Source organism: Labrus mixtus, chromosome 6 (genome assembly GCF_963584025.1).
Source record: "Labrus mixtus chromosome 6, fLabMix1.1, whole genome shotgun sequence".
Taxonomy (NCBI): domain Eukaryota; kingdom Metazoa; phylum Chordata; class Actinopteri; order Labriformes; family Labridae; genus Labrus; species Labrus mixtus.
This window is the reverse complement of record NC_083617.1, coordinates 7,220,222-7,243,110: the sequence shown is the minus strand read 5'-3', so window position 1 is coordinate 7,243,110 and position 22,889 is coordinate 7,220,222. Positions and strand designations below refer to the sequence as shown.

The following is a 22,889-nucleotide window of genomic DNA, read 5'->3' as shown; positions in this document are numbered from 1 at the left end:
CGTGTTTTCTTGAAATGTGGCCCAATGTCTCTGAAGATTTTATATATTATTTATTGTCTTGGTAGTAGCCAATCAGGAATGGTGAAATAACAAAGATTTGCCTCTAAATTGATAGAATTTGCAACCTAGAACTGAGTAATCCAACGTTTTCCTTATGATAGAAATATTTTAGCATAGTTTTAGCTACATCGTGTCTCAAAATGAATCATGTGTGGTAACATTATCGAGCTACATCATAAACAGCTGCACTTACAAAACAACGGCTTAAGTTGACATTAGACAGGAGAGGACCAAAATCAACCTGTGTTTTCAGCATAGAGGGCGTGTCTGTCACAATGAACAGGAGTGGGAGGGGCGGAGCGAGATTTATTCTTATTCATTTCCAGGTGTGAATAAGTCTTATTCAGACTTATTCATTTCTCTAGGATCTCATGGTTAAAAAGAAAAAGTATTCAAATCTAAAATATGTCACCAAATGTACTCGTGCAATGTAAATATACCTGGGTGGGCTGGCCCAGTTAAAGTGAGTGCGTGGGAAACACAGGATATTCATTACCTCATCAATCGTCATCAAATCGCAGACACACCAGACTGATGAAGGCAGCCTGTCACAGGCCATAGAAAGTTTAAAAGGGGCCGTATCATGCTTTGGGCCGTTAGTTGAAAAGGCCCGTTTTAGCCCGTTAAGTTTCACACAGAGATGAAGGGTAAGTAAAACACACAACACATTCTTAAAAGCACACACATTTAAGTTTAATTAATGAAAAAGAGTGGAGGTTTGGTAAACATTTTGTCGGTGGCACTACATACATTCAGCATTATTGGGAGTTTTCAGTTTTAATCCCACCATCAATCCTGTAACAAAAAAACAAACAGACAGAACCCAACCAGGGATATTTCTTAAGTTTTTGCACCAGTTCAATACAACAGAGACATTGTGTTGCTTACAATAACATATTTATGTATATAGTTCATAGGATGAAAAATCTGTGTCTCTAGTCATGTGACCAGACAACTGAATTACATCTCAATATAGCACAAGCACCACTAAGATGTCTACCAGGAAGTTGAATGCACCAGTCCAGTACAGATCAGTGCAGAGGAAGGAAAGGAGACATGAAAAGAAAGCCACATCCGACTAAATCTGCACCTTTATGAGGCACAAAGCCTAAGAATTACAGTGACTGTTCATCAGTATCCTTAATGAGATCTTCTTTTAATGCTATTGTACACCACTGGATCACATCAACAGCATGGGAAACAAGGTCAACATGGGTAGCAATATGATGAGGAGCGTTGTGTGCATTGTACTGAGCTGAGATCTGGGTCTGCAGCCTTTCACACTATAAAGAGACTTTTCAACATTTAGATCAGCAAAATGGATTAACACAATCCCAGTCTGCAGAGAAACAATGCCGAGAGCCATCCTGATGGACTGTCACTTAATGAACAGTATGTGATTTCTATATCTTACATTGGAAACTAAATAACAGCTAAAAGTTACCACTTCATGAATAAGCATAGGTCATATTTATCTATACACATTTATACATTCAGGTATGACTATTGTGTTCACTGTAATTGGCACCATTTCTTCGTTTTTTTTGTGTTTGTGTGTGTGTGTGTGGATAGCCATTCAAAACTGACACACATGGAAATGTCCAGACCGTTCTCGTATATAATCTGTCACTAGTTGGCATGTAATGCGTCATGCCTATTCAAACAGATGTAGGATGATGTACTTTTAAATGAAAATTGTCCAAGGAAGCAACTTCATCCTTTTTTCTTCTGGCTTGACAGCAGCTTATGATCAGTTGAGCTTGACTATTTTAACTCTTGCGAACAAAAAAATACAAATAAAAAAAAACAAAACACCTCCTCTCTGTGGCAAACGTCTTTCAAACGATAATCATGGAGATAAATCCCAGCACTTCAACGAAGCAAATATGAAAACAATCTGAAGCCTTTAAGTGTGGTATGGTAATTACAAGGTACATTTGGGGGGGAGGGGGAGGGGGGGGGGGGTGTCCTTTAGTCCCCGCTCAGACCTCTCCAGCCCCCGCAGTGAATGAGGAATGTCTTAGCCAGAGAGGAAAACACTGTAGTAACTCGCTATTACGTGATGGTACAAATACCTTACAGATTTTTATGCTTTTTTTTTTTTTATTCTTTATTTGAGCTTTTTTCATCTTTTTGAAATTTTTGTAAATAGTTGAAAGTCAGCAACGTTTGAGCCTTTCACTTTCTACAGGAAAACGCCTTAAGATAAAATAAATAAAAACAAGCACAGACTCTCATGAATTAGATGTAATATACACATGGAAGACAACATATACAATATTAAACATCATTCTAGACCAATACTGCCTTCTATACAACAAGGCCAACCAGCTGCTGTACTTTTGGCCTTTTTCTGTCATGAATCACCTTGTTGGCGTGAAAGAGATCAACAAATAAAAACACCTAAGGAACCAACTGAATGCCTTTCCACCAGTCCCAAAGCTTCTGAAAACAGACTTACTCTTTAACATAGAAAAATACTATACCAAAATGAAATACAAATATATATATATTAGAATCTGTTAGGCATTTCTATATAAAGGGTTGGGGGCGGCTAAAGGAGTTAGGTTACACCATGAGACAAAATATGACAAAATATAACAAAAAAGGAAAAAGAAACCAATATGAGAAATGAGACGAAACGAAACACAAATCAGAGGATGATTCTGCAACCTTTTGTTTCGTAAGAACATTTATAATGATATTAAGAAGCACGACATATTTGTTGGCAAACTCTTCTCCACACATGCAACAGTTTGCACAAGTTTAATACTGCAGGCATCAAGAGGAGCAGGGCTGAACGGCCACCTGCTCAAAGGGGGCGGGATTATCCAAATGATCCTAACCCTGAGGCAATGGATGCTGGGAGATTGATAACCGCTGGACACCTCAAACACCATGTTGGTTTGCTGTAAATGTATGTATACCATGCATGTGTGATCAGGTGTATGACTGTCCTTTTCAGTGCTGCCAGTCAGTGCAGTCTCTATTTTTATGGAGTTTCTATGTTACCTCACAGCACAAAGCTGTGACACCAGACCACCTGGCCTGAACACCCGCACTGCATTATGTGCCACTCTCACCCTACCTTTTCTTTGTTCACTTCTACATGTGCATGTGTGGATGGATGACTTTATCCTGGCAGAAAAAATTGCTACACCAACTTAAACTCAACCCAAACGACATCGAGCCCAGTCCAGGTAACCCAGCCAAGCTCAACTCAAGATAGCTTTGCCAAGTCAAACGGTCCAGCTCTCCTCTTTTCCCCCTCTGTTCTTCTCATTTCGTCTTTCTCCGCCTCTCTTCTGCCGCTCTTAGCCAGGCACGACCCCGCTGTCCTCCCTGCCTCCACAAAGTAAAGATGGTAGATGGTGGTTTGGCTGTCAGAGGCCTTGTAGATGGATGGGGAATTCACACTGGGTAATTTGGGTTTGGAGGGATGCCTCACTCTGAATGCAACACCTTTAAAATCTCTGGACCCCTTGGAACAATGTTGCAGATACAATGGTTGTGTTGCCGTTGTTGTCACTTCTACATTGTTGCGCATGATGTTGGTTTCTCTGTGTTACTGTAGGTCACACACCCTTGGAAGGGGAGGAAATGTCCTATTTTACAAACATTGTTGTCCTTAATATATAGATAGATGTTTTATATATATTCTTTATACTCTCTTTCTTTCAATCTTTCCCTCCCTCACTTTCCTCCAGTCCTCTTTCTTCCTTTCTTTCTATCTTCTGCTCGGCAGCAGCAACAGGGAATGGGAGTGAATGGTGCTACATGCAGCCCACGCAGCCGCACTTGATGGTCTTTTCCACTTCCTCGCTGAAGGAGGTGCCATCGCTGCATTCAAAGGTGTATTTCCGGCGTTTCATCCGCTGGCTGGCGCAGCATGCCCCCGATTCACAAACTCCGTTGCACTCCACCCAGGAGACCATGCGTGTTGTCTGGCAGATGGCGTAGCCTCTCTGTACCTGGTAGAAATTTCGCACTGGCTCCCCTCGACACTCAGACTCTGGAAAGAAACACCCAAAGACATTTGTTTAGTCAGCAAACCAACTCGTCTTTCAAATGTTTATTTTTTCACAATAGGAAAACAAACCTGCATCACAAAGCTCCCCAGTGTAGCCGCTTTCGCAGTGACAGAAGGCGTCTCCTGTTTCTGAGATCTGGCAGCGGCCGTGTTTGCAGTTAAGGCGATGACAGGGGTTGAACAGCTCCCCCTGTTGATTACACAGGGCGCCGCGGTAACCCTCCACACACTCACAGCGGTAAGACTGAGGGTCCAGCGGGATGCACTTTCCATGAACACACCTGGTAAAGAGATTATTACCTTGATAAGATGTCCTGCTTGATAAGTAAATCAATGAAGTTGATTTGTCAGAAACAGTTTTATAGATTAGAGTCACAACACACATTCATTTAACAAATAGAGTACTAGTTACTTACAAGAATAACATTTTAGTTAAAAATAGGATTAATCATTTTATTAAGATAACAGCTGTGGTTCCAAAGTCTGTAAACAAAGGCTCTTTAAGCATGCATGCTGACCTTTGCTCTTTTAAAATCTAATCTGTTGGCAGAGGTGATATGCCTTCAGTAAAAAAAGTAATCTTTACCCAGGACTGTTTTTAAAAGAGGGGCAGTCTCTTTTTGAATTTGTTTTTGCTGTCTTCTGGCAGCTTTGGACATCTAGATGTGTGCCCCTTGCCTCTGTTTTTTTCTTTCCATAATTTTGTGTAATACTGCTTGGTGTTCTTATAAATAAATAAATAAAGCTATAAATAAAGTATACTTAAGCTTAAGTATTTATCCACCACTGCCCGTTGTATGACTGCAATAATACTTTTTCTGTGCAGGCATTCATTAACATACTTGCTGCCCTGGCAGGGGTTGGTAGCAGGTTGGTCGCAGTGCGGCCCACTCCAGCCTGGCTGGCAGTGGCACACAGGTCCTTGGGCCCCATCAGGCTGGCAGATGCCATGAACACAGTAGATCTTCTTGCAGGGCTCGCAGCCCGGCACCACGCCGGGCTTCATCTGGGTCTTGGTGAAGTCCTGGAGCTCGTTGTTGATGTACAGGTTCTGGATACATCCGTGAAAACTGGAACCGTTCTGGATCTGCCAGAGACGGAAAGCACCCGAGTGCACGTCCACCGGCATACCTGCAGCAGGAGAGAGAAAAGAGAGGAGGTTTAAAGGTGTGAAGACCTGCAGACTGGATCACATACAGACATCTAACACAGGGCTGGTATGAATGTAATGGAGGAAGGGATTTTCAAATATGTGTGTCCAAAAAGTGCGTAAATTATTTCAATAATAATTTCAAAGAAAGTGATTTTGATATTTTCCATTGGACACATCATCCTTGAAACATGGGACAGCAAAAGCTAAAAATGTATGGAAAAAATGTCTCTTGAACTAGTATGAATAATAAACACCACAACACATGACAACAACTACAACAAAGAGATTCTACAGAAAACATTTATGAAAGGCTAGCTGTAATAAATATTCAACGTAATTGTCAAAATGAAGAGTGACAAATTAACAGGCTGACAATATCACAATCACATTTTCAGAAAGTGTAACCATGCAGAAATCAAAAGAATCTGGAGTGAAGACCGTGTCTGGTAGTTCTAATGTTCACCACTAGAGGGTGTACCTCACTCACTGTAAATAAAAAGAAGTACTCTATTGGCTGTGGACTTGATGAATTATAAAGTGTTTTATGATAATTAACTTTAGTGTATGATCTTTCATTTTGAATGCTTTATTTTCCCTCATTAAGTTTTTCTTTTTAATCACATTCAGTTATTTAATATAATTAATTTAGACTTCTTTCTGTATTGTCAGTTAATGTGTGGCCCCTAGCAAACACAGTCATGACTGAAGGAGGGGATGGTGTAGGTGGAGGACAGGGTTTGGGTCTGGGTTTGGTTGGAAATAGGATGGGGTTGAAGGGTTGCATGGTTGAAGGGAGGGTTTGGTTGCGGTGGTGACAAAGCGAGGGGGAGGGGTGGTGATTGACAGTAGTGTAGTAGTTAAGAGTGCCTGCAGAGGAGGGAGGTGTGTTCTGGAGAGGGCCCCTACCCCCCACATAAAGTGGAGCCTCCCCGTTGAGGGGCTGCACTGCTCCAAAGCTGTCCATTGTGGTAGGGAGACCCCCGTCTATGGACAGGTTCACCATCTGGTCAAACGTCACCAGCTCCACTGTGTGGAACTGACCATCGTTGATCGTCTCAGTGCTGGAAAAGGAGAGAAACAGAGGTTAGACCCTTAAAAACACACCTTCAGTCACCGTCTCATCACATATCAGACAATAATGACGGTAAGTATCGGCCGTTCAACCAGACACTATGACCTCACCTGTAGATGGCGTGTCCTGGCTGGCTACCGGGGTCATAGCTGACCTTGACATGACCTTGGAAGAGCTCCACTGCAATATGATCATTGTCTCCATTGTACAGTAGGATACCATTATCCTCAGCTGTCGACACCTACAGAGGTAAAAAATAAATAAAATGTTTGCACGTGTATTTTAGGCTTCCAAAGTTTACACGTTGTGCCTCTTAATAGCATAACGCAATGTGAAACCACCCTCAGGGACACCGGTAAGTGTTAACAGATTAACTTTCAAAGAATTACAAACACTTCCTGTCATACGTAAGTAGAGTTTTAGGTATCTGTACTTGTACTTGAGTATTCTTTTTAAGGGACTTCTTTGTACTTTTACCTCTTTCATTTTAAAGCTCCTGTGAGGAACTGTTGATTTTGGCGCCCCCTAGAGGCACTAGGCTGAACCAGTGCTTCCGCTAGTAGATTTATTCCCCCCCCCCCCCCCAAAAAAAATCTTCACTTCACTTTTTCCCACCTCTTATGAACAAACCATGTGAGTACCTGAAGAGTGATGTTAGCTTGAGGCCAGTTCTTGAGGTCAGAGAGCAGCAGGTAGGAGTCTCTGTCCACAAAGTTGACGCTGACAAGTTTCTCGCAGCGTGGCCCCCCGAACTCTGGGGGACACTGGCAGAGAGCCCGTCCACCTCGCTCCACACAGGGGGCGTTGTTCTGGCAGTCGGCGAGCTCGCACAGGGACAGCGCAGATTGGGGAACCTCGCAAAGCTGGCCGCTATAGAGGAAAAGAGCAAGGGATTATGTTTGGAAGTAAGATGTGAGAAAAGCACAGGAAACTGAGGAGCAAAAGTTAAAAGTTGTTCATGTTCATGTGAGTTCTTCTCACCTGTATCCTTCAGGACAGTTACAGGAGTATCCATTCAGCTCATCCAAACACTGAGCTCCATTCTGACAGCGATGCTCCTCACAGTCATTGTAGTCTAAACTGCAGTCATCACCAACATAACCAGGAGAGCACACACACCTGCAACACACACACACACACAATACTAGAATCAAGCCGGGACAAAACAACAAACTAGTCTATCTTTAAGATCAATTTTGCAATCTTAAGCATCATTACATCTTGCTTTATCTGATGTTGCCTTTAGAAATCACTTACTTGGGTCCAGTGGAGGTGATGAGGCAGGTAGACTGATGTTTGCAGGGGCTCCGTCCTGGGGCGCACACATCCTCCAGTTCTTCGCACATCTCCCCTGCACAAAAAAAAAAAGTATTGTAAAATTTGAACACTGGAAAAACTAAGCAAAAAGGTAACCCCCATAATAAATCAATACAGCATAATCAGTTTAATTGTTTTAATCTAATATGCACTCTTTGCACTCACCTGTGTAGTAGGGGGGACAAAAACAAGTGTAGTTGTTGATTCCATCGATGCAGGTCGCACCGTTCTCGCAGTCGTTGTCTTCACAGTCGTCAATGTTGATTTGGCACGAGGGGCCCTCAAAGCCCAGCGGACATGTGCAACTGTGAGAGAACACGCTCAGAATGTCAACATGCAAAGTTCATCATAAGATGAATAAGATGCAAACGTTTTTTTTTTTTTTTACAACGGTTCTAAAGTGTGTCTTTCTTACCTGAATATTCCTTCATCCTCCTCATTGACCTGGCAGGTTCCTCCGTTGGCACACGGGTTACACACGCAGGCATTCAGAGCTGTCTCACAGTTCTTGCCCTGAGAAACAGAAACAGAGGTGAAGTTATTTTTAATGTGTTCAACATGCACATTTACAACACACTGAGGTAGATGTCAGTGGATGTGCAGTTAGTTGGTAGCACTGTTCAGCTCTGACCTTGAACCCTGGAGGGCAGCTGCACCTGTAGATCTCAGACGGGTCGCTGTGACAGATGCCGTGGTTCTGACAGGGACTGGACAGACACGGGTTACACTTGGCCAGCACTGCATTGTCCACATCGCCTACAGAGATTTAAGAAAGTCAGGAAATTAATAGGTTAAACATACCTATTCAACATATATCACATGTATGTGTTATTCAGATTAACTCACCTGTGCATTCAAACTTCTTTGCAGGTGTGGTGAGCAGCAGTTTCCCCTCCAGGTCGTGTGGGCCGGCACAGCGGGCGATGCCTGGCTCTTTGTAGCCGGTCTTTACCCAGTCAGAGAGCCAGCGCAGGCGACAGTCACAGTACAAGGGGTTGGCACCAATCGCCCTGAGTGACAGAAAAAAAAAAATGTTTCATTGATTTGATGATGTAATATGGCTGCATACCAAATTGCATACTTTATTTTTTACTGCAGTATGAACTGCACTTGCCCTTCTTAGGTATGTACTTTAAAGGCAGTATGCATATAATCGTGATAAACTGAAACAAATTTCACCACAAAATTTGATCCTATTGCTCAGACCCTTTACTACCTAACCGTTTATTAGAAACTTAAAACTCGACTACTATAAAGTGACTAAAAATATTTTATTGTTGTTCACTGACTCACATCATTTCAAACTTTCCATTTCACTCAGTTTGGTTAACAGACCTGATTCATCTGTTCTTTCCCTACATTTTGTTATTTGTTACACTATTCAAGAATGTTTGAATAATCTGGATCATATATATTTAATTTGTGATACTATTTTTATTTACCACGGCTTAAAGAATACTTTTTTTTTTAACAAGTCTGAATTTTCTTTTCTCTGTCTCTGTCTTTTACACAGAGGATTGTTGGAGAGATCAGCCAAAAACGCATGCTGGCCTGCACAGTGCAAAATACAACCATACGTAGTAGAACTCCATTTAACAAACATGTATTAGGACAAATACATTTTTTGGATATAGAATATGTAATAATATGGAACTATGCTATTTGTAATGTAGGCTGTGTCATTGCTCTCTACTCAATCAAGTTTAGCAACAAATCACTGCAGTGCACTCTATCACCAGCAGGTGTCTCTACAACCTTATGTGAAATGGACCAACTCAAACTTGGTGTTCTATTCAATTTAAATGCTACTTCTCTGAGAAAAGGACCAATGTGCAGTTTAATGCCCAATGCCAGTTTGTGCCATACATAATCTGGAGGACGACTTCTTGATTATAGGCCGAGGTGTTAACAGAAGGCACTCTTAACCACTTCTGTCATGGTGGTCGTGAATCAATGCTGCTCTGTCCTCCCGCTGGATGCACAAACACTCGTGAATCGATGCTGTTCCATTACTGGAGAACACAGGCTCGTCTTTCAGGGCCGCGCCAATACCTGACACCTGACATCTGCTAACATGAAAGCCACTTGACTGTGACTGTGGATCAATGGCTCCCCTCCATCCCTCCCACCATCCTGTTTTCATGCAGCCTTGACTCCTGTGCTGATCTCCAAAAATACGTCTTTGTTTGGCTCTATCTGTCCTTCCTTCTTGCTCTCCATCTCTGTCACTGATAGGTCTATTGATCTGCGGCTCCCAGGGGGATGTTGTGACTATGGAAGCGAGATGGCAGAGGGCGAACAGCAAAGATACTTCTGTGTAGCTTTAAATGAGTCCACAAATACCAGCACAACCACATAATGGCTACACATGGAATTACAGACATAAATAAACAAACAACCCCCCCCCCCCCCCCACAAAAGTCCACAGACCATGGACAATCTGTGTGTATGTAAGCGAACATGTGTGTCAGAGATGTGACAGGGGAGATGAGACAGTAGAGGGGTCTGTGTGTTGCTCTAACCACAGGACCGCAGCTGATTAAGGGAGGGATTTGGCTCATGCGGAGCCCACCAAAGAGGACTACAGACTGGCCACTGTGAGACACACTCCCTGGGTGTCTGACCAGACCCCCTGTGTGCCTGCAAGTTGTGTGAGTGCGTACATATGTGTGGACTTTAGAAACTCAGCGGTAAGTGCAGATGGTATGACATGCAGTTTTTTTTTTTTGTTGTTGTTGTTGTGTTGATACTTACAAGTGGGAAAGTGAGGCCACATCATTAAAGATGCCATCAGGAAGCTCAGAGATTTCGTTGCCATGGAGAGACCTGAGGGAGGACGGAGGAAGGAGATTAAAAATCAGAGGAAATGTGAACCATTAACACACAACTTCTCTATCATTCTGCAAGAGCCCAAAATGAGTTGATTGGTGCTTCTGAAGGATGTTAAATGGTAACTATTTAGATAATAGACCTGTTGACTTTAAATGTTAATAATTGTTATTATGAGTTGAATACCAATACCAAGCTACTCCTGTTAATATTACACATACTTATCATAACTACCATTATCATCGGTATTGAAGCCATTACTCCATATGATCTATATTATATATTATCACTTCCCACTCCAAACACAGTCAGGGTCGTTCACCATGACTCTGGTTCTGCTAAAGGTTTCTGTCTGTCTCCTGAAAAGATATTGTTTCTTCCAATCAGAAGTGATGTTATACCCAAACACATAGGTATAAGTCTAAGGGGATCTAACATGAAGGTGACTGTATTTTTGGCCTGGCTCAGAACAGGTGGCTAACTCTCTGCATCTTATAGAGAACCTCATTAATCAAGATAGTAATTGGCATTAACATAGCAGGAGAAATATTGAGTTAAATGTTAGCGTTGTGTTAAGTAGTAGGTGGTGGAGGTTTCTGGTTGAGCCTCTTGCAGCTGGTAAAGATGTGAGGCTCTGTACGTCTGAAAACGGCCGGTGTCAGGTTTCTATGTGCGTCTGGCTGGCAGGGCCAACAAGTGTACAGAGGAAAGGCTTTATTTAGTGTTATTGTGTATGAGCAGATGAACAGGTATATTTAAATGCTTGGATATCAATGTACATGTGCATGGTTACTATTCTGTGCCTATAGTTCTTTAGATGTTATCAGACTACTATTTTGGGTGACAAGCCAACATGGCTTTTTGGCTCGCTGACTGATGGCTTCTATAATCCGCGGGGTCATTACCACCTCCAGCCCCCAGCTGACGGCACTCTAATGTTACCACAGCTCAGTCCGCAGCACAGAAACACGACACATCTGCTCTGTATGCCTGAATAATGAGAACTGATGTATAAACAAGCTTTTAAACCCCACTTCCTCCTTTGTTTGATCACAGAATTACTTTTAAGCTGCAGAATATACAAAAAGTGAAGCTCGTCCATGTAAGGAGACAGAGCTGAGCTGAGCTGAGCTGAGCTGAGCTGGAACACGAAAGCAAAACTTCCCAATGTTACGGTCGGAGGAAAACAAGTTAATTGTGAATGTGCAAAAGGGAAATGCTTATTTGCATGGAGCGAATAGTACGGTCGTGGTAGTCAGGAAACTGTTAGGATACAGAAGGCATCAAGCCAGCAGCCTTGTGCCAACCAGGGGAGAAAGGAGCAGGGGAGAGAAAGAATATCTGACTAGCTTGACTAACAATCTCTGTCTTTATTTTTTTTTTTTACTGTATCTCATAACGCACTCTATCTTATCTACCTCTACTTAATCTCTGGCTGCGGGCTTGGCGTATAAATCTATCTGAGAGGGGATTCTGATACAATTTTCAATCGTTAACGATGCTAAACTTTGGACACTTTTACTCCACATGCTCCACACTTGATCAAACAGACTCAGTCCTCAGAAATATCAACATCCAGTCATCCTTCAAATTTCTGCTTGCAATTGAAACATCTACTTCTGCACAGCATCAAACTACCGGTTAGGAAAGTAACATCTTTTTTCTGTTAAAATATGTGAAAAGTGAGTAGAAGTAGAAGTGAAAGGAAACTCTAATTTTCCAGAGATGAAAAAATTGTTGACAAAAAATGTCAACATTCATTGAAATCTAACTTCTCCTTGATGGACATCCTGTGTTGGCTGAAGAACGACTCATTTGAAAACTAACAGCTTTATTTAATACCGGATCTGTTTGTTCTTCAAGGTTAAAGGAACTCTGCTGATGATTCAAACACTTTCACACAGATTATTCACCTGATCAGTTCTTAATGTTTTCTGATTATTTACGTCGTCTGTGATCACAATGGGCTCTTGTGTTGACGATCGTATCTGTCCAAAATATGTTGGTTTTGACTTCATTTGCTGCAGAATTTCCTTTCTGCTCTTTTCCTTAATCGTACTATATTTTGTAAAACATCTTTCCTCTCTCACAGCTTCCCACCCAGACGCTGGCGGGACATGCCCTTCAGCGCTGTCTCAGCTCACTCACCCCACACCTTATACCCAGCAGGCCAATTAGCAGCTTATTAATCGCAGCTCAAACCACAACCATCACACACATACACGCACACATACATGTTAAGTTGCACCAAACTGCACCACTTCTATGCCATGGTGCGTTTGAAGCCCCGAGCGTTAATGATTCTTCTCCTCTTTACGGCTCTGTAAAGCCTAAGGTGCAGCTTTATAAAGGCGTTGGCACCACCGTGTGTGTGTGTGTGTGAGTGTGTTCACTTGTAGCCTGTCTTTGCATCTCTGCGGTTTCTATGAAGCTTCCAACTTTGAACTCTGGACCTGGTGGTGGGTCTTAAAAGTCGAAACTATTAAAAGGAGCTCATTGTCGCTTTAGTTTTGTTGCACCCCCAGAGCTCTGCACAGTAAAATTTTGGGGAAAAAAAAGCCATGGCACCAATTGACATTTAATGGGAGGCTTATGATTGATCACACCAGCAGCAGCAGAGACATCAAAGTTTTTTGCTTCATTTGGTCTGACTGAGACAGCGAGGTAGTCCAGACAGTTTGTGTGTTGATGTGTGTGTGTGTGTGTGCAGGGCCTCACATGGCGTCTGACACACTCACACAGGGAATATTTTTTTAAAAGTGAAGGTGGCGTGAGTGAGTAAGAGCAGAAATAACGGACGCAGCTTCATTAGAGATCAAAGCGGCGCGTCCGGGGCTAGCATGGCGGCATCGGTTAATGACGACCGAGCCTCACTCTCATTGCACGCTGAAAGGGGCTCTTACGCTTTGTGCTGCATAATGATCAAGCTTTAGTTGTATCCCGCCGTAAAAATAGAGGCTTTGTTGAAGCTTTGTTGTCAGTAGTAAAAAGTGCGCCTGCTATGAGCACACATGGAAGGCCGAGAAGTCTACTCCCACACACATGCTAACAGGCTCTGAGCCAGGAGATGACAAACTTGTAAGAAATGCACAACACACACTCACAGATGCATACATAATCTTATAAAGAGTGCTGCTGGGCCTGGTCTCTGTTTCTCTATCTTATAACTGAACTGTACATTTGAGTTAAAGTTCTGGGTATCTAGCTGCTGTATCTTTAAATGCAGGTCCACAGATTGCTTAAGTTTCGTCATCTGTGTGTCCAACGCAGTTACATTCTACATCTCAGTTATTGAGCAGACCGATTCCTCCACAGGGAGCGCTGAGAGTGCACAATCAAAGACTTCATAACTTCATAAAAGCCCGGAGGCAGAGTCAAATCCATTACGGTTAGCGGGGCAAAACTTTCTCTGCTAATCAGTGTCAGAGTGATTTTGAACAGCGGGTTGTGGGGGCGCATGTTTGGCCTCTGGTTGGCGAGGCGGTGATGAGCTCAGGGCGTTTAGAGGTGAACGGGCAGACTAAGCAGATGTCTGAAGATGAGGTGTGGGCAGTGAAGGAGCTGGAACAACATTCAAACACAGAAAATAGGTCTTAGGTTGCATCTGTGTATGTGTGTGCGTGTGTGTGCGTATTCATAAGCTGTCATAACTGTTTAGACAGTTTCAGGACTCTGGAGTCAATCAAAGATTCTCAGCATCTGCCGCACCGTCTCTGTAGTCAGTGCAGGCTGCAAAAATATCCTCCTTAATAACTCATTTAGACTGAGAGTGAGTCGCCTTTCAGTTGCTTCGGCCTTGAAGTTGCTGTCTTGAGCGCTGTCTCGAAATCATGTGACAACAAAGAAACATTTAAAACATTTGAGCTGCGTGGAAAAAAAGAGCAACTCTTTCATGTTGCTCATAAGGTACAATTGGTATTAAAATAGATATTTAGGTCTCAGTGTAACTCTGAGTATGTAAGATTGAAAACCCTTTTTTATTTACCATAGACTTTATCGCAGGTGGACACCGTAATGTCCACCTTTGGTTTGTGAAAACTCCTTTTAGAAGTGAACATTTTTTGTATTAAAGGGAAGATATGCAATGTGTTTGTGTGTGTCAGGTTGACAAGATGCTGTGGCAGTGACTTATACATCAGGTAGCCTTACCTAAGAGCATCCTGTACCCTGCTCTATTGTCACTGTATGATGGGCCGTAAATAAAAAAAATGAAATTCATGCCGTATTGAGTTCAAACACTTTTTTTTTTTTTTCTTTTTGCATCCTGCTGGCCTTTACAGAAAAGCAGATTTAAACTCTGCATTGGCTAAACTTGTGCTTTAAACAAGTGCTACATCGGCTACATCTACTTCCTCTATACAGTCTATGATAAATACACATTATATACATATAAAATGTAATTTTAAACTCACAGCAGTCGGAGAGAGTGCAGTCCACCGAAGGCCATTTTTGGGATACAGCGCAGGGAATTGTAGCTCAGGATTCTGCAATGCAAAAATAATTACATATGGTTTGTAGATAAAATTCAGCTGTTTCCATGCTGCTGTCAGTACTAGAATGAAATACAAGCTCTTTGGCGGAGGCTGGTCGGGACTTACAGAGTGGTGAGTTGGCTCATGTTAGAGAAAGACGAGTTGGTCAGAGAGCTGATCTTGTTGTTGCTCAGGTCTCTGAAAGACAAATGGAACAAGGTAAATATGCCGATCTGCTCAGAGAGACAGAGGAGGAGGAAGGCAGAGGAGAACTTACACCAGCTGCAGGTATTTGAAGGGAGACAGTTCCTTTGGCACCACACTGAACTGGTTTCCATCCAGATACCTGAACAATGAGACAAAGCACATTGAGTTAATTATAACATTTTATTTTCACATTTCATACTGTGCAGTCAGCTTTTAAATTATAATACCTCAAAACCTCAAAACCTAAGCATAGTTAGAGGATAGTTAGATGAGAGCTCAAGAACAGCAACTAAATAGATCTCAAGATGAGATTTTCACAACAATCATTTTCATTCATTTACAATCCAATACATAACCCAGCAACAATCTGTTCAAAAACATTGTAAACTTAGTGACATTTTGAAAGCATCTGAATAAAGATAATAAACCTAAACCTTTTGAAATCTTCTTCAAATCAGTCATTCACAATTTTATTGCACAAAATATCAAAGTATGTTGTCTTATTTCAGGCTGCAAGTTTCTTCATTGAGTGGTTTCCATATTTTGACAAGGAACTTTTAGTTGTTGCCATGTTTTGAATCAGTTAGAGTTTACCTCGGTAAAAAGTTGATTTATTTCAGTATTTGAAATGTTATTCTACTTGAGGTCAGCATGTGAGTTTGACTCTAAAAAATGATTTATTGAGGGGCTAAAAAAAGGTTTTTATAAGGCATCAAAGTTTATACACAGACATTTTTTCCAATGCATTTGCAGCCAGTTTAATTTTAATGCTACAATAAATTACTTTTCCTTTTTTTTCGCACATTGTTTTGGTTTTTAAGCCTCAAAGTCAGATTAAGTAAGAATCATAAGCCCTATTCAAACGGCCGTTTCAAGCTGCGTTAGTTACTCCCCTGTGACGTTTTGCCTTCAATCTGAATGTCGCGGAGGCGTAATGGGGGTACAAAGTGAGTCCCCCCTCTGCAACATCTTTTGAGGAAGTAACAGAAGCAATACAGACGGTTTCAGCGGAGCCAGCAGGGGAGCGCAGCGCTGTGTGTGTGTGTGTGTGTGTGCATGTCTGACTGTGTGTCTATGTGACACATAGTCACACATTGCTCCCGCTGTGCCGTGCTTCTGCAACACCAAAATGCAATGCAATTCTACAGACTGGGACAGCAATATAATCCGTCACGGAATCAATATGAATGTACAAAGACGTGATATGATGGCTGACCTGAGGTACGATACCTTAGCATAAAAAGCTTTCTGAAAAATGGCTTGATATGCATTCCTAATGTTGACTGAGCAAGAGGAACATGATAAATGTATTATATTTAGAGTCATTTTAGTGAATTGTCTGTTAAGCAGCGGTTTCTGAATGTGACCCAGCACTTTGAAGTGGGTGTTCATGCATGTGTGTGTTAACATATGTACAAGCCACTAAGGCTGACATCACGCCTGCAGGGATGAAACCACCCCGCTGCCTGCTAACACAAAGTGCTACCAGAGGGCTGTCACCTTGATAAATGGCTGATTTAGGCTCTGTTCCCTCTGAGTGCAGCTGCAGGGCCTTTCTCCTGCTATTGTTGTTGACTGTACTCAGGGTGGTACGGGCAGGAGAGGGAGGGGCGCTGGTTAGTGAGGGGGGGCCTTCGGGTTCAGAGGTAATGATAGGTAATGACGGTGCAGAGGACACTTGGGATAATGATGGAGTACAAAACTCTCCAGATGACTAGATGAAAGCCCAGAACAGAGGAGCACACCTGGTCACACCTGCTGGGACAATGACAGGCCTTAAGGCTTGCACAGCGTGCATGTGCATCTATGTGTGTGTGTGTGTGTGTACATGTGTGTGTGTGTGTTAGTCAGAACCACTTAAAGCAGTATTGGAAAGTTCCAGACCTATTCCTTTCCCTCCCCTTTCCATTGAAAAGTGCTCATTAAAATATCCTCCTGCTCCCCTGTGCTCCTGTGGACAGGCTTTTGGCCCTCACACAAGTATGCACACACACACACACACACACACACACACACACACACACACACACACACACACAGACACTCGCACACACACAGACACTCGCACACACACAGACACACACTGATCCTTGGCCCTGAGTGTGAGAGTGACATCAGTGCTCGCCCAAGGGCTGCAGGGAACACAGAAGAAGAATGTCTGAGAGAATAAGTGCAGGGTTTATTGACTCCTTTCCCCTTCTTCTCCAAAGGATGAGATCTGTTCTGTTTTCTCTAACTCGTATCTCTTTCACACCTCTTCAGCTCCGGTCTACCTTCTTTATGGCCACTCTTTTGATTTCCTTCCAGACCATTCAGAGACAAGGAGAAGGAACAGTGATGCCTGGAACTGGAACTGATAAGACAGAAATGCAATTCCCATAACTAACGCGCAGGAACTCACAGTTCAGTCACGTTTCTGGGGATGCCTTTGGGTAGAGAGTGGAGATGCTTGTTACTGCAGCGCACCACAGTCTCCAAGCAAGTGCATTCACTGGGACACTGGGGTCGGGGCACGCAGCTTGACTCCTCTTGGCCTGGTGAGAAAAAAAAAAAACAGGAGGGATAGAGGGGAGTCAGACACCAGAGAGGGAGAGGAAGGAGGAATTACCAGCAAAAAGACGGCTGTAATCCCTGTCAAAGAAAGAGAGTTAAGTAGAAAAGATATAGTAAATGTGAAGGCAAGACAGTGAGAAGTCAGCACAATCCGTCAGGCTGATTGTGACGCATTTAGACAATGAAAGAAGAGGAAGTAAAAGGTGTGAACAGTAAAATAGGACAGAGAAATAGAGGCCTCACTAATGTGATATCGACCAACGAGAGTAAAGAATGGACGCTGCCTCGAGGCCTGGAGACAAGTCTAACATTCATTCAGGTGCAAATAGGCTGACTGATCAATAAGGCAAACAGCTCAATAGCTCCACTCAGCCCGCCATCGACCAGAAGCTTAAGAACTGCTGAGTGGCAATCTATTCAGTAAACAAAGGAGTCGCACAATAGTGGACCATTATTTAAGATGATCTCAGAAACTTCAAGTAGGCCTCGCGCATAACGTATTGGAGAGAAGAGTGCAGTTAACATCCTCATCAGTCAGACACAGGCAGGTGAGCTTCAAACAAAGTCCAGGTTATCATTTATACTGAAGATGTTTATCTGCATTCAGAGAGACAGATTACTTCATTGAAAGTGAAGCAGCTGCGACAAAACTTGAGATCGAGTCTCGATTAGAACACAGAGAAAAATAGCTGATATAAACCCTGATGGGCAGATGTGTACCTGGGTACAAGTAATGGGAATGTGTCGCTTTTCCTGTGTGCCAGATCTTTGGCTTGGCTCACGATTAAGAGTAAGAGACTCTTTCGATTATATGACGCCTCTTCATTTTTAACCACTTTTGAACTGTATGACTAAAATTCAGCTTTGTTGAGACCTATGATTGGTATATATGCCCTACTATAAAAACCTATATAATATCCAAAGTACAATGGTTTAACTCTAACTATGGTTGTTTACTAGATGTTCAGTGGTTAATTACTCCCTCATTTTTTGCAATAACTCAATATGCAAGAGTTGTCAACTTTAATACTTTCAGTACACATCTATACTGCAATTACCGCAATGCTAAAACATATGATCAATAAATTACAACAGAACTCTTCTCACAATATTTTCTTAAATGTGTAAGATATAATTTTAATGAGTTTGTTGCTTGGCTCTTAAATGTCATTACCAATGTTAGAAAATGGGCAGTAATAAAAAAAAAAAAAAAAAAGATCCTCCTTTTATTATAGCTTTTATTTATTCATCAAAGAACAAAAAAAGAAATCAAGTGTCAGACACGATGCGGCTCCTTGAGACTGCTTTAAGAGCCGACACCTTCACTTACTGACACATCATGATTTGTTACCACTCACCTTCCTCACAGCGGAAGTCCGGCAGTGCCACATCCTGCAGGGGGATCTCCTTCAGAAAGCCCGGACGCTGGCAGCGGGGGTTACCTGTCACTATCTTCTTGCTCCTCAGCCAATCGCCGAGCCAGGCCAGCCGACAGTCACAGTTAAAGGAGTTGGCCAAAAGGTTGCTGGGAGAAAACAAGAGAGTGTTGTAAGAGGATTGAAACTTTGAAATAGTGGGCTTGTATGTATGAGCGTTTGGGGGTCTCACAGGGTGGAGAGAGTCTGCAGCGTGTCGAAGGCTCCAGGAGTGATGGTGGTCAGCTGGTTGTCGTACAGAGACAGCAGACGGACGTTGTGCAGCCCTGTGAAACTGTCGTTGTGGACGCAGCTGATCTTGTTGTTCCTCAGCATCCTGAAGAGGAAAGATATGAAATGGATTAAGCATGTAAACCCAAAACAAGAACCTGAGGTTGTGATCCAGTTAGGTTTTTTTTTTTTTTGCTTCACTCACAGCATGCGCAGTCCCTCAAGGCCGCGGAACATCCCGCTTCGGACCGAATCGATCTGATTGGCCGTGAGGTGGAGCTCATTGACGGATGAGGCACCTTCGAATGCCCCATCTTCAACCTCTGTGATCTTGTTGTTGCTGAGGTTACTGCGGGGACAAGAGACATGTCAGAGAAGTACAAAAAGGGAATACCATTCAGTGAAATGTAAAACCAGTTTCACTTACATTTTCTTCAACTGGGAGAGATTCTTAAAGATTCCTGTAGCCTCCAGAGAGGTGATGTCATTGTTGTTCAGGCGGCTGGAGAGAAAAAGTTCAAATAGTTATACCACACAAAAATCCGTTCAAAGTTCAAGTCTGAAATCTTAAAAGTTTGTAATATCTGATTTAATAAGAGCCCATGACTTGGCATAAACGAGTAGAAATCTAATATAAACAATTATTTTCCGAGAATTACAAAACATTAGAGTTCTGAGCATTCCTGTCGTGAATTTTACATTCAAGCATGACTGTGCAAATCGTTTTCTTCTTGAAAGAAACAAACTTTCCCTCTGGTTTCTTACAGTTCAGCGGTGGATGCAGGGATGTGTTCGGGGATCTTTGTGAGCTTCAGGTTGGAGCAGTCGACCACATTGGACTCACAGCGACACTTTGGAGGACACACTGGATCACTGTTACAGGCGTTATTCAGGCGTGTGTCCTCTGTACCTAAACAGAAAGAGAAAAAAAAAAGCCAAAAACTTATCCTCTTTTAACCTAAAATGACTTCCGCCTCTTCCCTATACCAACACATGCACTTTACTTTCCCATGCTGCAGTTAGTCACGCATCCACTCCCGCCACAGCTCAACGCAAGTTCGTCCTGTTGTGACCTAAAAAGGCAGCTCCCCTACCAAATCTTTCACCTTAGGCGCCCTTTAGAACATCCTGCAGCTCTCCTACCATTCATGAGAGAGATGAATGGGTGAGCGCGAGGGTGAGTTATTTCAGAGAGGTGATGGAGCGGGAGCACTGGGGTGAAAAGAACCATAGCAGGGGAGATTGAGATAGGGATGCCAAAGAGGATCCGGGCTGCCAGCTTCAGTGAAGCAGAGGGCCCGAGGGAGAGGCAGACGGTGGGAGAGAGGTGGACGAAATGATGCACAGGAAGCGGACGCTGACAGGTTGTTCAAGAAGAAGGAAGAATCACAAAATAAAGGGCACAAGGGATGTAAATGGATGCAGGAAAGAAAAGCGAAAGAAGACAGAGAGAGAATCAAATGTGAGTTGTGGAGGGCGACGTCTGTCCTGAAAGAGGCAGCGAAGGGAATGAGGGACGTTTTCCTGCACCTCCTCCGTCTATGAATAGACGTTACGTGCCAAAAAGCGTGCTGCCAGTTACATCATGGCTGCTCAATAATAAAACAGCAGTGGGAACCACTTAGAACAGTGTGTGTGTGTGTGTGTGTGTGTGTGTGTGTGTGTGTCTGTGAGCGTGTGTATTGTGTCTCAGTGTCTGTGTATATGCGTGTGGAGTTTTTGTGTGCATTTGTTCCATTTAGAAGGAACAACTTGGCATTTGCTGTTAGGGTTTCGTTTTGTGTTCTCTTTTTGCATGCTCACATCGCTGAGGTTTGGAGATTACGTCAGCGGGACACCGTCGGGCACCCAGACCAGCAGACTTTAGAAAAGAAAGTAGACGTAGCCACTGTGACGTTACCCGTGGCTCCTACATGCCCCCTTTTGAAGCAGTCAGTTTATCAAACATTGCTGCCCCAATCTTTGATTTCTGCAAACAGAGGTTCCCATATTTGGACGGCACGATGGATACACATCATTATGTCTCTATTCTTGTTGACTGGCCACTGTTTTAGTGACCCGTCTATCCCAGGTAGTCATGCCTTGCTTTATTATTGATTCCCCCGTAAATAGGATCTGAAGAAGACTTGAAACTATCAATGAAAACCGTAAAGTCATTAGGAAAAGTGCGATGCTTAGTTAATAAATCCACTGAGAAGTAGGGTCATAGTCTCACATGGTTTCAAACAAGCAAACTTCTTATTGCAACCAGTGATGTTGACCCTTGCTGGCATTAGAGATAACACAAGTTCAAGACACTCGCACATTTTCTTTACTTTTGAAACCATGCTACTTTGACTTCTTCTACAATCTATGCAGTAACCACAATAGTAGAAGGAAAACCTCAAACAACCAGAGTTAATAACAACAGTTCAGTATCACAATTCGGTCTTAATATGATACTGGTTTAGCTTAATTGGTAGGGTATAAACCCCAACCACAGAGGCCAACGTCCTCGGTGCAACAGACCCAAGTTCGACTCCAACCCTCAGCCTTTTGCCTCAAGTTATCCACAACTCTCTCGTTCCAATATGTCCTGTTTCTCTTATCACAAAAAGGGCAAAAATGCCAAAAATTATTCTGGAAAAAAGTCATGTTAAATAGATGGATTAGCATTCAAAAACCATAACCTCACCCAAACCTTCATTGTTGACTTTGTTAGAATACAGTTAGACAATGCAATAGTGACTTGCATTTGCAAAAACAACTTCCTCCTGCAGCTTTTCTCGATGAAACTGTGTCACTTCTCAGAGTAGAAACAGCAACGCAGGTCATTAAGAAACTTTCGTTTGCGAGGCCAGACAACAGGAGAAAAAAAAAGCATTTCCTGTGACAGAGGAAGCAATGAAAGCACAACGGGGAGCTTTGATCTCGAGGATGTAGGGGAGCCAGGGGAGGTTGGTGAGCCTGAGTCATCGTCGTCATCACGATGTGCGTGCTGGCGACACTTTTACTGTCAGCAGATTTAAACACAACAGGAGAATACAGAGAAAAACGGAAGAGGTTTTTCCCTCTCTGAGGCGAAAAGTGACTCATCGCTGGAGTTGTAGAAGTTCTCATAATTCCCTGCAGCTTGCTTTCTCGTTCTCAATGTATTATGGAATTCCCTTGCTGTCAGTGTTTATGTGCATGTGTGTGTGTGTGTGTGTGTGTGTGTGTGGAGTGCATGGGTGTGTGTGGAGTGCATGGGTGTGTGTATTGTGGAAGCTTTTTATTGTTATCATTCAGGGAGGCTGAACTTCTCATTAATCACATTTGGCTTTGATCTTCCTTCTGCTTACATAGTACTCCCATTTGTTCTCTAAGCCAAAGTAGAGCTTTATCTCAGCTTAGCACACAAAGACACATTAATTTACACACACAGACAATAGACACTGAATCACACAAGCATCCTCACTCTAAAAACACACACACACACACACACACAGTTCGACACACATCACTGCTCCTCCTAGTTATTTTCTTGGAAGCGCTCTTGTTAAGAGGTCCGGAAACATCCACTGATAGGAAT

General features: G+C 42.7%; 1 protein-coding gene across 3 annotated transcripts in view; it reads right to left on the bottom strand.

The window, feature by feature from the left end:
- Positions 1-728: 728 nt before the first annotated feature.
- The window catches only part of slit1a (slit homolog 1a (Drosophila)), a 103,118-nt gene continuing 80,957 nt past the window's right edge, over positions 729-22,889 (bottom strand). For 2 of the 3 annotated variants that reach the window (XM_061039753.1, XM_061039754.1), the window contains 22 exons: positions 20,105-20,249; positions 19,767-19,841; positions 19,545-19,688; positions 19,302-19,445; positions 19,052-19,218; positions 17,542-17,674; positions 15,211-15,279; positions 15,060-15,131; positions 14,874-14,945; positions 10,387-10,458; positions 8,479-8,642; positions 8,264-8,388; positions 8,048-8,145; positions 7,798-7,937; positions 7,573-7,666; positions 7,297-7,434; positions 6,957-7,185; positions 6,426-6,556; positions 6,150-6,304; positions 4,933-5,221; positions 4,160-4,371; positions 729-4,072 (listed from right to left, as the gene is read on the bottom strand). In XM_061039753.1, coding sequence (XP_060895736.1) covers positions 3,834-4,072; positions 4,160-4,371; positions 4,933-5,221; positions 6,150-6,304; positions 6,426-6,556; positions 6,957-7,185; positions 7,297-7,434; positions 7,573-7,666; positions 7,798-7,937; positions 8,048-8,145; positions 8,264-8,388; positions 8,479-8,642; positions 10,387-10,458; positions 14,874-14,945; positions 15,060-15,131; positions 15,211-15,279; positions 17,542-17,674; positions 19,052-19,218; positions 19,302-19,445; positions 19,545-19,688; positions 19,767-19,841; positions 20,105-20,249 — 3,107 coding nt within the window. In that variant the 3' untranslated portion in view covers positions 729-3,833. Of the gene's footprint in view, positions 4,073-4,159; positions 4,372-4,932; positions 5,222-6,110; positions 6,305-6,425; positions 6,557-6,956; positions 7,186-7,296; positions 7,435-7,572; positions 7,667-7,797; positions 7,938-8,047; positions 8,146-8,263; positions 8,389-8,478; positions 8,643-10,386; positions 10,459-14,873; positions 14,946-15,059; positions 15,132-15,210; positions 15,280-17,541; positions 17,675-19,051; positions 19,219-19,301; positions 19,446-19,544; positions 19,689-19,766; positions 19,842-20,104; positions 20,250-22,889 lie in introns of all 3 variants that reach the window. The other variant, XM_061039752.1, reaches the window with a different exon arrangement.